At 51.7% G+C, this 14,083-nt stretch overlaps 2 protein-coding genes across 11 annotated transcripts in view; one reads left to right on the top strand and one right to left on the bottom strand.

Annotated features, from left to right (window-relative positions):
* The window catches only part of EFNA4 (ephrin A4), a 172,903-nt gene that overhangs the window by 103,401 nt on the left and 55,419 nt on the right, over positions 1-14,083 (bottom strand). For all 5 annotated transcript variants that reach the window (XM_053277549.1, XM_053277550.1, XM_053277552.1 and 2 more), the window contains exon 9: positions 6,034-6,243. In XM_053277549.1, the coding sequence (XP_053133524.1) occupies positions 6,034-6,086 (53 nt within the window). In that variant the 5' untranslated portion in view covers positions 6,087-6,243. The remainder of the gene's footprint in view (positions 1-6,033; positions 6,244-14,083) is intronic.
* FLAD1 (flavin adenine dinucleotide synthetase 1) lies at positions 216-11,593 on the top strand. 6 transcript variants are annotated; one of them, XM_053277507.1, is made up of 9 exons: positions 339-664; positions 1,087-1,328; positions 2,118-2,877; positions 4,201-4,348; positions 4,862-4,960; positions 5,344-5,533; positions 6,323-6,396; positions 7,145-7,326; positions 10,508-11,593. In XM_053277507.1, the coding sequence occupies exons 2-8, from the start codon at positions 1,158-1,160 to the stop codon at positions 7,278-7,280; spliced, it is 1,578 nt and encodes a 525-aa protein (XP_053133482.1). In that variant the 5' UTR covers positions 339-664; positions 1,087-1,157; the 3' UTR covers positions 7,281-7,326; positions 10,508-11,593. The 6 variants fall into 6 exon arrangements, 5 of the variants coding, with proteins under 5 accessions (XP_053133481.1, XP_053133480.1, XP_053133482.1 ...); XM_053277506.1 differs by lacking the exons at positions 339-664; positions 10,508-11,593 and adding an exon at positions 216-303 and having other exon boundaries at positions 7,145-7,529; XM_053277505.1 differs by lacking the exons at positions 339-664; positions 10,508-11,593 and adding an exon at positions 216-307 and having other exon boundaries at positions 7,145-7,529.

Below are 14,083 nucleotides of genomic sequence, written 5' to 3'. Positions count from 1 at the left end.
TAACGAGGCCAAGGGAAAACTGAGGAACCCTGTCTGAAAGTGAGTGCTGCTGCTGCAAAGGATAGTGGGGATTGTAGTTCTTTCCCCTTCCAGGATTGTGACTCCGCCATCGTCCTTCCTTCCAAGAACAGCAGGCTGGTATTGGATAAGCCAGTGGCCAATCATTTCCTTTTCTTAGCCTCTTCATGCCCTGCCCCTTTCTCATTGCCCAATGGGGGTGAAGGGTTTGTGGGAAGGACCGGCCAATGGGAAAGTGAGGCTGTCGGTGGGCGGGGCCTGGAGCAGCTCGCTTGAGCTCGGAGGGTCGGTAAGCAGGAAGGGCAAGAGGGGAGGGGTTTGCTGGGAGTGGGGTGTGGGTGTCAATAGGCACTGGGGCTCAGCCTAGAGCAGCTGTGGGATGAGGCGTGGTTGGACGCCTGGGTTCCCTGGGAGAGCAGGGTGGATGCAGCAGACAGAAGGAGCCGAGGAGGAGAGTTACTTCTCACTGTTGGGTTCCCAGATATTATTGGACTTCAGCTCCCATATCGTTGACTTGCTGAGAGTCGACAAAGATTCATAGCCTGTCCTGGGCTTGCTCTTGAAAAACGAGGTTGCTTATCCTCACAACAACCCTGTGGGGTAGGCTAGGCTGCGAGAGAAGGGACTGGCCCAGTGTCGTCGCTGAGTGAGTTTTGTGGCGGAAGGGGGATCTGAACTCGGGGCTCCCTGATCCCAGTCCAACGCTCCAGCCACGACACCACATTGGGCAATGATTGATATGGTGGGGGGGGAGGCCTCTAGGCAAGTTAAATGAAGGAGCAGGGGCCAAGAGACGCCTGGGTTTTGGGGTGGGCGGGGAGAGTGTCCAGAAGGATGGGAAGAATGAAATGATATTGTTAGGATAGCCATTGTGTGTGCTGCTTTACGGACTCTAATTGGACAGGTCCCTGCCCCAAGGAGCTTACAATACAACTCCACAAAAGGGAAGGGGAGGGAGCAGAGGTGAAAAGGGGAAGCTGCTGTACCATTAGGAGGCCCAGCCACTACCCCCAGCTTCAGAATTAATATCCTAAACGCTGTCATTTTTCACCCCCTCCCTCCTGCCAGCCTTGCTGCTTCACTATGGGGCCATCTCTGTGCCATGTTTCGAGCTAGCAAGCCCAACGTGCCTGACGCTGATGCACCGGAGCCTCGGGGCGTGCAGGGGCATTCTGCATGCGGGACGGCGGAGAGGGCACCTCCGAGCCATGGCAGCGCAGAGCGGGAATGCTGGGTCTGGATCCAAGGATGCCGCCTCGGATGGAACAGTGACTGCTGGGGTCATTATTATTGGGGACGAGATCCTGAAGGTATGCCGGAGGCTGCAAGGTTCAGGGACGGGTTGGACGACTTAAAAGGAGACTTGAACAAATGGGTGGAGTGGGAGAGAACGGTTACCTGCAATAGCTGCGTGGAACCTCAATGTGCAGGGCAGTCTACCTCCGAATTGGTGTTTCCTGGAGAGCAAGAAGCACGGGAGGGCGGTCTGGCTTCATCCCCGGCTTGATCTCCCTGGAGGCATGTATTTGCTGTGGGAAGGGATACAAATAATTCTGCCTCAAATGTTCACGTGTCTGCCATCTTGACCTGGGGTGAATGACTTAATCACAAACGATGCCGTCAAGGTGTCCCTATGCTGGACTAGATGGGCTATTAGGAACTCCCTCCCTGAAGAGCTTCGCCATGCTCCCTCTCTCAGTGTTTTTAAAAAACATCTCGAAATGCACCTTTTTTTAGGAGGCTTTATAATGCTCCCATTATTTTGTTATATCTGGTAGGTTCTTTAGCTTCGTTAGCTTTTTATAATTATCAGTTTTAATCTGAACCTAATAATAGTGGTTTTTAATCTGACTTTTAAAAAATTAGTTAATTTTATTACTTTTATTGCATCTGTGTCTATGTCCTGAGCAGTAGTGCACTGGAGGGGCGGGGTATAAGTATTTTAAATAAATAAACAAACAGACAAACCAGGGCGGACCCTGCTTGAGCTAAAGGGACAAGTCAGGCTTGCTCTCACCAGACCAGCTCTCCTCCTTGCAGTCACCCTTCCAAATGCAAACCAAAGCAGGCCCTGCTTAGCACTCTCTTCTTCTCGGCAGGGCTACACCCAGGACACCAACTCCTTCTTCATGTGCAAGAAGCTCCGCTCGCTGGGTGTCAAGGTGGCCAAGATCTCCGTGGTGCCTGATGAGGTAGACTCCATTGCCGCCGAGATCGCAGCTTTCTCACGCCAGTTCACCTACGTCCTGACGTCCGGTGGGATTGGCCCCACCCACGATGACGTGACCTTCGAGGCGGTGGCCAAGGCATTCGGGGAGAAGGTTTCCCCCCACCCAGAGATGGTGGAGCTGGTGAAGAAGTTTTTCGGCAAGACGGACGCGGAGTGTCCCGAGATGAAGCTGGCCCGCGTCCCCGAGTCCTCGCTTCTCAACTACGGCGTGGACAAGAAGACCGGGCGCATTTTCAGTTACCCCCTCGTCAGCGTCCGTAACGTCTATGTCTTCCCAGGCATCCCGGCGCTGATGACTCGGGCCCTTGAGGGGCTAGGCCATCTCTTCCACAACGAGAAGACCCAGTTCCGCTCGCAGGAGATCTACGTGAACGCTGACGAGACCCTCATTGCCCCTGTGCTTGATCGGGCCAATGCAAGCTTCAGACGCCGGACCTGCCTGGGCTCCTACCCAGACTGGGTCAGCAACTACTTCCGGGTCAAGCTCACCCTGGACTCGGAATCAGAGGCCCACCTGGAGGAAGCCCACAACTTTCTGATGAAGAACCTTCCTGAGGGCGTCGTGGTGCCCTTAGTTGCTGATCCGGTCTCCCGGGCAGCTGTCGACGTGTACGCCCTGGCTGAGTCTGGTGAGGCTCCGGCACCTGGCACACTATAGGGTTTTGAATTTAGGGAGTTGGTGGTTAGGTCTTAGCTAGGGTCAGGCCCCAGAGAGTTGGTTTTCAGCACCCAGATAAAGAGGGTTTCAGGCCAAGTGGGTTGGAAGCAGTTGTGTGGTCCAAAGGAGAAAGGGATCTGAGTTGTAGAGAAGTGGATAGAGATCAGAGGGGCTGAAGACATGTGGAGTCAAAGCTAGAAGGGGTCAGGACTCAGGAGTCAAGCCAACCCCCTTAAAAAAAAACAGAGTTGTGGGGTTTTTTTTAGTGAACCCCAATTAAACCTGAACCTAACATCTCTTGGTTGCCTTAAACCTGAACCTGAAATTCATAGAGTGGTTCCAAATAAACCGTTCAGTAATCAGGTCCTCAGTTTTCAGTTTTAGGATTGTTTTATGTTCCTGTCTTTTATCCTCTTGTCTGTATCTTGTTTGTAAAATTTCCTTTCACTACTTTCTTTTCACTATCCCTCCAACTGTACTAAATTTGATCCCAATCAGTTCCCACTTGTGCCTCAAATGTTCACATGTCTGCCATCTTGAACTGGGGTGGATGACATCATCACAAACGATGCGGTTGAGGTGTCCCTATGTGTACCTGTACCCAATTTGGTTCTTATTGGTCCAAGCATTGCGAAGCTGTTGTCGAGGGACACACCAATGGACAGGCACACACAGACAGAATGCCGGGTGATCTCATAAGCTTACTTTCCTTAAGGAAAGTAGGCGAAAAATAGTGAGAATTTTTCTCCAATTATCATTGTATTTGTGGTGTCGAGTTACACGGGCAGGCCAAGAAATATGATGATAATTCTGCTTGAAATTGATATCAACAGATTCAAAAGCAGTTTAGTGCCTGAACCACTGGTCCACTTTTTAAAGTTTGTGTCCAAACCAGAAAGTTAAAAAAAATACTGTTGAACCTATACCGCACTCAGTTTTTATATAGTTCAACCCCCAGGTCAAGATCCAAGGCAGAGATCTGAGAAAGGGTGCAGGCACTTACTCAATGTCTTCCAGCCAGAGATGAAAGTTTGGGGCGGTGTACAAATTTGATTAATAAATAAATAAATAAAGTTGCTTCAACAGAAGGTAGTATATAAATATTCTAAATAATGGATGCTGAAACAGGGTAGATTATTGCTTTCATGTCTTGCCTGGGGACCTCCTGGAAGCATTTAGCTGTCCTCTGTTGGAAACAGGGTGCTGGGATAAGTCTGACCCTGCAGGTAGTTTCTTCCAACTCCATCCTTCCATGAAGTTCGGGCTTCCCCTCAGTTCTTCCGCTCCTCCACAGGTTCCCCCCTTGGCCAGAAGGTGGCAGTAGCAATCCGGACCATCGAGGAAGCCCTGGACCGCTACGTCCTCTCCAAACTTTGTGTAGGATTCAACGGTGGGAAAGACTGCACAGCTCTCCTTCACCTGTTCCATGCTGCTGTACAGAGGTGCCCCCCGTTTCCTCCTTCCAGGAGCGTCTGTTTGGGCTGCCCCGAATTGGGTCAGGCAAGGGCTTTTGGAAATACAGTGTGATTTTTTAACAGGGACACAGTAAGGTAGTTCACATGATTATGATTAGGTTAGGACAAATTTAAAGAAAATTCCCTGGGTGTATTTAGATTGCCCAGTTGAGCTCGTTTGTAGAATTTTGGGGTGGGGTGGGCAGTTTGGGGGTGCAAAATGTGAGGCCAGAAGCTTTAAAAACAGGTTAGAAGCGTTCTTTTTTTTAGAGGCAGCTCCAGTGCTTCATTGTTGTTAGATTTCTGTTGTGTGTTTAAATGTTGTTTGAATCTGTTGAATATTGTTATCATCTTGGGAGCAGCTTTGGGTAGAAATAGCAGACTATAACGATTTTAAAGCAAATATTAATGCCCCCGCTGCATCCAGTTTGGGTTTCCAAAGAGGGTTGAAAGGGATGTTTGGATTTAAATAAGCATACCCCTATTGTCTCTCTCACCCAGGCGGTTCTCGGAAAGGACAGAAAAGTTGAAGGCGCTCTACATCCGCACGGTCTCCCCATTTCCCGAGATGGAGGAGTTCATCAAAGATACCAGTCAGAGGTATGAACCACAGACCTGGAAATCACTGAACTAAGAAAGAAGGAACCTTGGTCAAAACAACTGTTCCAATCAGTGATCTCTCTAAGTTTTTTCATCTGTGTGCAGAATGGGTTTTGTTCTGGGTGGCCACATCAAGGCAGTGTGTGCACATGTGCATTCAGAGTGGGGCCTTCCTGATTCAATCTGAGCGGGATTAACTGAGTGGCCATCAAAAAATGTGTGAGCTTGCGCACGCCTTTGAGGGAACAGTGGTCCCAGTGAATCTTTGGGCCTGGGTCTGTTGTTAAGATCTGTATCACTCAGTAAATCAGCACACACAGGCCAGGAGGGTCTTGGCTCACACTTCAGCGTCTCTGATGCCTCCTGACGATGACCTCCCATAGGTATGACCTCCACATCTGTAACGTCCACGGGAACATCAAGCAGGCACTAGCGGACCTGAAGACCCTGCATCCGGAGCTGGAGGCTGTGTTGATGGGTACCCGGCGCACTGACCCTTATTCCCGCACCTTGATGCCTTTCTGCATGACTGACCCCGACTGGCCGCAGTACATGCGGGTCAACCCTCTCTTGGTACGTGGCAGCTTCTAGGCCCGTGAAAAAGAGTGAGACGCTGGTGGGCAGGCCAGTGAGGAGATTCCACTGCGGCAGGATGGCAAGGAGCCCTCCGTGAAATCCCCAAGCCCGCCCCCCCCATTCAGTCACTAAGGGGGCTGGGCCCCCTCCAATTCCTCTGCAATTTGAGCACTCGGGAATGAGCCTCGTGGCTGGGTGTAGAGAGGAGGAAAAGGGGAGCTGAGGTGAAGTCAAACTCCCCCCGCTTTCTCCTCCGGTCACCAGGGCAGGCAGGGAGTGAGTAAGATAGGTGGGTGGTGGGAAGGCAGGAGCCATCACATCCCCAAACCTTTCCAGCTATTCTCAGAGACACTGAATAAACCAGAAACCCAACCGCCAAAAGGCTGCCTGATGAATTCACATTAGTATGCTGGTCTGTTGGACCGTAATAAAGATGATGGATTGAATTCACATTAGGTGACCTTCAGCCTGCCCCATCATTTCCTTGGCCCCCTTACCTGCTTGGCTCCAGGGCCCATGATTTCCCGGCCTCCAAATCTCCTTGACCCATCTGTTCTCTTCCTGCGAAGCACACAGAGTTTCTCCTCTCCTTCCACGAATTGTTTTGTGGGATCCAAACTGACTTGAACTTCCCTCTCAGAAGCCATACTTCTGTGCCAACGGTTCCGTGGTCACATCATCATCCATCTTCCCGTGGTTTGGGCTACCTTGGTGAACAAATGTGGGGATGGGGATCAGTGTGAAGTAATGCCAGGCCTGCTGATCGTATTTTTCTCCCCATCCCAGGACTGGACGTACCGAGATATCTGGAAGTTCCTTCGTACGCTTTATATCCCCTACTGCATACTTTACGACAAGGGGTAGGAAATTTAATGGGGCTTTCTAAGGGTGTGGGGTGACCTAATGGAGATATACCATTCTAATAACTTTATGTATAGTATGGAATGGAATCTTATTTTGGTCATTGACCAGAGAATCTAACTTTATGTAAACCACTTTGTGAGGTTTTCCTGAACAGCGGGATATAAGGGCCAGAGTTAGCCCCTGTGGGGAGCTGGGATTGTTGAATCTTCTGCTCATGCTTTATTGTACTGTCCATATTATAGAGATGCTCAGGCTCAATTGATAATGCTATTGCTGTCAAAATATCCAGGGCACTTGGATGCTTTCTATGTGCAAATTTTATTGCCTGATATTAATGATGCCATTTCTTTAAACGTTGCAAAATATTGTTTGGCTGCCGACAAGCTACGACCTGAGTTAACTAGATTATTGTTATTTTGAGCCTCCTTAGATGGTTGGTTGGTTGGTTTATTATTCATTCAATTTCTATACCACCCTTCCAAAAACAAATCAGGGCAGTTTACACAGAGAAATAATAAATAATAGATGTTTGACATCTATTGCTGCCAATATTGTCTGGTCACTGACTGTATTCTAAATAAACTAAACTAGTGGGATATAAATACTTTAAACAAGTACGTGATTTTATGATTGGTAGTAATATCGAGCAAGGGCCTCATGGAGGAATGATCCCCAAAATGACGTTACGTGGATTAGTAACCTTCTGTTTCTCCCCCTCCCCACCTCACCCCCATTTTTTCGCAGCTACACTTCGCTGGGCAGCATGAGTAACACGCAGAAGAATCCGGCCCTGCGCTATACGGACGACCGAGGGCGAGAGTGCTACTGGCCGGCCTATGAGCTAGAAAACGAAGGGGACGAACGCAGCTCCCGCCACTGACGCCTGCCTAGGCCTGGCGCTTGTTGCCTTGGCAACCACTGCCCAGGTCTGGAGCACCGGCAAGGCCCAAAACCGCCTCTGGGGTCCGGCACGGGCCGGGCCTGCGGCAGCGGAGGCAAAATGTGTGGGGACGCCATGCCGCCGTCCGTCCCTCCAGCTCCATCCGCAGCCTGAGGGGTTGCGCCCTCCAGTCACTGTAGTGGCAGTTGGTGGCGTGCTGATGGCCGGAAATAAATCCTGTGAATTCCAGCCCCTGCGTTTCTATGGCCTCTTTGGGGTCCTGCTCTCCTTTTGCATTTCCTTCACCTGCAGATTAGAGTGGCCATGCCCCACCGGAGTTCTGGGCTTCTCTTGGATTTTAAGCCTCTCGCCCAAATGATTTAGCCCACCCAGATTCGCCCGGATTTAGCTTTCGTGTTTGTTTTTTTGTTTTTAAAGCAAAGTTCTAGCCCTTGTAGAAGCGGAGTTAGGGAGCCAAAACGTGCCACCACTCTTCTGCTCAGAAATTATTTTCCAGCCCATTTACATCATGTGCAGAATAGGCACCTGGATTTGGGAAACCAGAATAGGGCAACCCTACCACAGATGCTTCAGCTGTCGGTGAGAGTTCGAAGGGCTGAGATCCATGAGGAGGGTGTCAGTATTTTTATTTGGGTGGCATTATGACTAGGCACGGCACTGTACAAAGTAAGAGAGAGCAGCGCCCTGCCCCGTGGGGCTTACAGTCTCAGGCTGCGACTGGATACGGAACTAATTCAGCGACCGGATCTCCCAGCCTCTGTTTTAAAGCTAAACTGCAGTGGCTGGGGGAAAGGAGTGGACTCGGCAGGAGCTCTTCAGGAGGGGGTTGTAGGGCTGCCCCCAAACCTACCGCCACCAGCAAAATGAATGGGGTTTTTTGGCCGTGTGGAGGAGGGTGACGGTGTGGAACACGTGGGCGTTTCCAGTACTGTTTTTACGAACAGTCCCCAAAATACCCTGGGAGCTGTGCTACATGATGATGTGGCATTGCTCCCAGGGGGATTCTGGGAAATAAAAATGGTGGCTGCCCATTGGCGCACAGAGAGAAGAGCTGGTCTTGTGGCAGCAAGCCTGACTTGTCCCCTTAGCTAAGCAGGGTCTGCCCTGGTTGCATATGAAGGGGAGACGAGAAGTGTGAGCACTGTAAGATATTTGCCTCAGGGGATGGGGCCACTCTGGGAAGAGCATCTAGGTTCCCAGTCCCCTCCCTGGCAGCATCTCCAAGACCGGGCTGAGAGAGACTCCTGCCTGCAACCCTGGAGAAGCTGCTGCCAGCCTGTGTAGTAGACAGCTAGCTGGACCAAGGGTCTGACTCAGTATATGGCAGCTTCCTATGTTCCACTGCTTCTGAATTCACAGTTTCCCCCTGTGACTGCTAATTATTTGTTTGTTTGTTTATTCGATTTCTATACTGCCCTTCCAAAAATAGCTCAGGGTGGTTTACACAATCAATCAATCAATCAATCAATCAATAAGATGGCTCCCTATTCCCAAAGGGCTCATAATCTAAAAAGAAACATCAGATAGACACCAGCAACAGCCACTGAAGGGATGCTGTGCTGGGGGTGGAGAGGGCCAGTCACTCTCCCCCTGCTAAATAAAGAGAATCACCATGTTAAAAGGTGCCTCTTTGCCAAGTTAGCAGGGGTCCTGTAGAGACAGACGCAATATAGCTAGCTGACCCCATCCCACCCATCAAGTGGAGTTACTAGCAGCGCTGCTGGGGTGAGGCAATTGCGTCTGAAGAATTAATACAAGCGGAAAGGGTTTCATGTGTCCTCGGGTGGTGCTCTTTCTGTCAAAATCTCCCCACCCACCCACCCCCGGCTCCCTGAAAAGAGAGAAAACCATTAGGACCATTCCGGATTTTCCATGTCACCTGCTGGATCTCTGGCCCCTGTTTAAAAAAAGCACAGGAGGGGAATCAAAAGGGGGCAGCCCTATTGGAGGCTGGGCTGGATAGCACCAGAAAGGTGATTCTGTTATTGTGGGATGCCCTTTGTGGGACGGCAGGAGAAGGGAGGGGTTTTTTTTTTTTCCAGGCAGGGAGCCCGTTCAGGCTCTGGGAAGCACCCAGCTCCCGCAGAGCGTGACTGATCCAGCCCTGTGACCTCTCGGAGAATGCAGAAGCTTCGAGCCACCCCACACAGAAGCAGGGAAGGCACCGCGCATCTGCCAGGCCCCAGCTCAGAGCAGAGAGTCGTCCGAGCAGAATGGACCCCTTGCCCAGGTTTCGGCGTCCGTGGGTCTCGGCAGCCCCGCTGGGTGCCTATGGCCCGCGCTGGGCGGCACGAGGCATGGCCCTCCCGTTCCCCCATTACAAGAGCGGCAACGTGGCCAGTCTGGGTTACTGGTGCTTGGAAGGCCTGCGAGAATGTGCTTATCTTTTACTTTGCTGCTGGTGCATTAAAGAGCTGCTGGACTAGGGAGGGGTGTGTGCGGATGCCAGATGCCGACTCCGATGTGTGCCGTGCCCTGCTCCTGCGCCACCTGCCCTTGTGCCTCGTTTTCCCCTTGCTTGGCTCACGGGGAGCCGATCCAAGCAGCCCCGGGGCGTTGCAAACTCCGTTAGGTCGACACAAGATCCGTAGAAGACGGTCGCCAAAGGACAGAAGGGTACCATGTGAGTAAAAATAATGCCTTCCGTGCCTTCTGCTACTAGATCTGTGATCCAGGACAGGCTAAACAATTTACTTCTTCACACACCATGCATTTATGGAACTCGCTGCCACAAGGTGGTGTGACAGCTACTGATTTAGGTTGCTTTAAAAGGTTTGGCAAACCCACAGGAACATAGGGAGCTGCCTTCTACTGAGTCAGACCCTTGGTCCATCTGTATTGTCTACACAGATGGGCAGCAGCTTCTCCAAGCTTGCAGGAAGGAGTTTCTCCCAGCCCAGTGGGACAAATCCCCGTGGCTGAATGGGGATTTGAACTCGGGTCTGCCTGGTCCTAGTCCAACACTGCTCTTGTGCTGTGCTGTGTTGTGTTATGTTACAGCCTAACACAGAAAAACGCACGTAGTTAACAGAGTGCTGCTAGTGTAGAAGGAGAAGGTTGGAGACTCCTTACTCTGGACATCAGCTGCCCCCAGAGTTTTTGCCTGCCAGCCTCTGGGCAGGAGCAGTCTATCTGAAAAATAGGAATATTTCAGTTGCGGGATAGTCCTGCCTGGCTGGTAACCCAGATCATTCTTTTCCTTTCAGGTCCCAGAGAGGTATACAAAAATAAATACAAATCCCAGTTCTCCAAGCTTGGTGAAGGATGGCTTGTCTGAAAGCAACCAGGAACAAAAGAGCAACCCAGAGAAACGCCGCTTGGCCTTGAGAAATGGGAGAGAGACTAGTGGCGCTGGCATCCAACCTGCATTTCTGTGGGCTGCCCAGATGTAACAACAGGAAACGGAGGCTTCTGGCCTTGAGATGCAGACCCGGGTTGTATCCAGCTCATCCTAAGACACAGTCCGCTCGTTCGGAAATATCGCATTGTACATTCCTCCTGGAATTGAATGCCTTCAGAATTGGGTGACCAGATGCCAGGGAGAATTGGGCTCTGCAGCTTTAAACACTGTGTAGAAGAGAGAATTTCCTCTGAAGTGGGGTGTGTGTGTGTGTGTGTGTGTGTGTGTGTGTAGAGAGAGGAGAAGCTGCAGTGACTAAACTTCCTCTATTCTCCTTGGCATCTATATTCAAGCAAAAACCCTTGCATGTAAAAAGGTAGCACTCTAATGTGCTAGTTTTCTGCATGTAGGATTTCTTTACTTTGTATTAGATAACTGGAACATGGGATTTCTCCCTGCCTACGTTCTGAGGTGGCCCCGCTGCACCTTTTCAGAGGATTGGATGTGCTATCTCCAGGTTTCTAATCCAAGTGTATACAGGGCCTCACTCTGTGCTGGGTCCCTCTGGCTACCCAGAGTGCCAAGCTGGCTTTCTGCAGGGATGTGTCCATGGGATGGGGGAGATAACTGCCTCCCCCCAGAACCCTTCTCACACTCCCAGCTGAGTTCCCAGAGAGAGCCCAACAGAGTGAAGATGCCATGTTGATGCCCCAATAGTTGGGGCCTGCAAGTCCCCCCCGTCCCCCCCACTCCTCCAGTGAAATTGCAGTTGAGCTGGGATAAGGATTCGGACCACAACACACAGGGAGGAGGAATTTAGCCTCATCTTGTCCTGCGGTCATGTTGTTTGGCTCTTAGACACAACTCGTGCTGACTTCTCCAACATTGTAATCCATCCTTTTCCCTGTACATGCCCTGGTTTGAAATGCAAATAAAATAACTTTGAATTGTGCCTGTTTCCCCCCCTGTCAAAACCTCAGGTTTCCTTTGCCATTGCAGGGGCAGCAACCAGGGGGAGCATTTGGCAGTAGCTTCTGGACAGACACAAACAATTAGGAAGGAGAGCTGGTCTGGTGGGAGCAAGCACGACTTGTCCCCTTAGCTAAGCAGGGTCTGCCCTGATTGCAAATGAATGGCAGACTAGAGGTATGAGCACTGGAAGAGATTCCCCTCCGGGGATGGAGCCACTCTGGGAAGAACAGAAGGTTCCAAGTTCCCTCCCTGGCAGCATCTCCAAGATAGGGCGGAGAGAGACTCCTGCCTACAACTTTGGAGAAGCCACTGCCAGTCTGGGTAGACAATACTGAACTAGATAGACCAAGGGTAGGACTCAGTATATGGCAGCTTCCTATGTTGCTATGATGTATTTCTTCACATGAGACATGCAACTAGCATGTGGAATTCACTGCCACCAGATATAGCAAAGTTTGGCAGCTGTTCAAGCAGCTTTTTAAAGGGTTAGACATGTTGATGGGGGGGGAAAGGTGGCGTCTATCAGTCTGTAGTCCTAACAGCTGTATTGACTTTCCTCAGGAGGGAGCCTCTGCCCAGTTAGGGCACACTTCTGCGCTGGGGGGGGGGGGAGTGCCATATCAGGCAGAGATGTCATAAAGAGTAGCAGCCAGCAGGCACCGAAGGCAGCATCTGTATGGACGCTGCCACATCCAGAGCCAGACCATGGGTGCATCTAGTCCACGGTTGTCCGCTCTGACAGGCAGCAGCTCTTTTCGGGGTTTCCAGCTGGGGATTGGGCCCAGAGCCTCCAGTGTGCAAGGAAGGGCTCTGCCGCTGAGCAAGGCGGCCCCAAGCCCTGGAGGCAAGCAGCCTCCCCCCCACCCCCTCTTCCTCTCTCTGCCGCCGCCCGCCCCGTTCCTGGCTCTGGCGAGCGCCCTGCTTGTCTCCAGCTCTGCTCCAGGCCGTTTCCTGCCTCCCTCGATAAGATCCTCTCCCTGCACAGATCCCAGACTGGCTGGAGCTCCCCAAAGGTCACGGCCTGACCAGGCCCAGGCTGAGTAACGGCAGCCGCTGGGCACTGCTTGCCACAAGGAGGAGGACTCCAGGCTGGCAGAACCCCTGCTGCTGGGGCAGACCCCCTCCGGTGGCCTAGTGGCCTGCTCTGGGGGAGACCAGCCTGTACCCCCTGCGGGCAGCACCCCATGGCTGCCGTCCAGCAGGGCAGGGCTCCCCGTGCCCGTCCTGCAAGCCTCGTCTCAGGGGCTCCGTCGGGCACCCAACTCGGCCCCCGCATCTCTGGAGCTGCCTGTTCAAAGGGGATAGGGGCAGTCAGCGGCGCCAGCCAAATCTCTCTTATCTCCCTGGGAAGTTGGAGTAGGAAGTGCACGAGATAGTAGGCATCCAGCCATCCAGCTAGCCTCCCCCGGCTCTTAAAGGGGCAGTCCGGCAGCGCCTGGACAATGGCAGCCTCCCCTTTCCCCCTCTCATGTGAACGAAGGAAGCTGCCACCCACAGAGTCAGACCCTCGCTCCGTCTGACTCGGCACTGACTGGCAGCAGCTCTCGAGGGCTCCTGCGGCGAGGGGGTCTTTCTCAACCTGCAGAGAGATTGCAAGGGTCGAACCCCCGGGCATCCCAAGGAGAGAGAATTCCATGCCAGGGGTTATTAGGAAGGGACTTTGGGATAAAACAGCTAGTGTTGTTGATACCCTTCTATGCTTATTATGCCTTATAGAAGGAGGAGAGCTGGTCTGGTGGTAGCAAGCATGACTTATTTGTTTGTTTATTTATTTGATTTCTATACCGCCCTTCCAAAAATGGCTCAGGGTGGTTTACACAGAGAAATAATAAATAAATAAGATGGCTCCCTGTCCCCTAAGGGCTCACAATCTGAAAAGAAACATAAGAGAGACACCGGCAACAGTCACTGGAGGTCCTGTGCTGGGGGTGGAGAGGGCCAGTCACTCTCCAAATGCCAAATAAAGAGAATCGCCACTTTAAAAGGTGCCTCTTTGCCAAGTTAGCAGGGATAACTTGCTAAGGAGACTTGTCCCCTTAGCTAAGCAGGGTCCGCCCTGGTTGCCTATGAATGGGAGACTAGACGTATGGGCACTGTAAAAGATTCCCCTCGAGATGGAGCAACTCTGGGAAGAGCAGAAGGTTCCAAGTTCCCTCCCTGGCAGCATCTCCAAGAGAGGGCTGAGAGAGATTCCTGCCTGCAACCTTGGAGAAGCCGCTGCCAGTCTGTGAAGACAATACTGAGCTAGATAGACCAAGGGTCTGACTCAGTATACGGCAGCTTCCAATGTTCCTATGCATGTATGCTGCAGCTTCGCTTTGAGTACCAACATAGGAAGCGCCCTCTCTCTCACTGTCAGACCACTGGTCCTGCTAGCTCGGGATTGTCTACACTGACTGGCAGCATCTCTCCAAGGTTTCAGGCAGGGGTCTTTGCCAGGCCGACCTGGAGATGCTCCAGGGGATTGAAC

The sequence above is a fragment of the Hemicordylus capensis genome, chromosome 14 (assembly GCF_027244095.1).
Source record: "Hemicordylus capensis ecotype Gifberg chromosome 14, rHemCap1.1.pri, whole genome shotgun sequence".
Lineage (NCBI taxonomy): Eukaryota > Metazoa > Chordata > Lepidosauria > Squamata > Cordylidae > Hemicordylus > Hemicordylus capensis.
Note: the sequence above shows the minus strand (reverse complement) of the source record. Positions and strands in the feature narration are given on the sequence as shown.

Bases quoted from the DNA above. Each gene is read 5' to 3' on its own strand.
- FLAD1 (XM_053277507.1), top strand. From the start codon at position 1,158: ATGCACCGGAGCCTCGGGGCGTGCAGGGGCATTCTGCATGCGGGACGG. The intron at 4,349-4,861 runs GTGCCCCCCGTT...TCTCTCACCCAG, and splicing joins TTCCATGCTGCTGTACAGAG to GCGGTTCTCGGAAAGGACAG. The intron at 6,397-7,144 runs GTAGGAAATTTA...ATTTTTTCGCAG, and splicing joins TGCATACTTTACGACAAGGG to CTACACTTCGCTGGGCAGCA.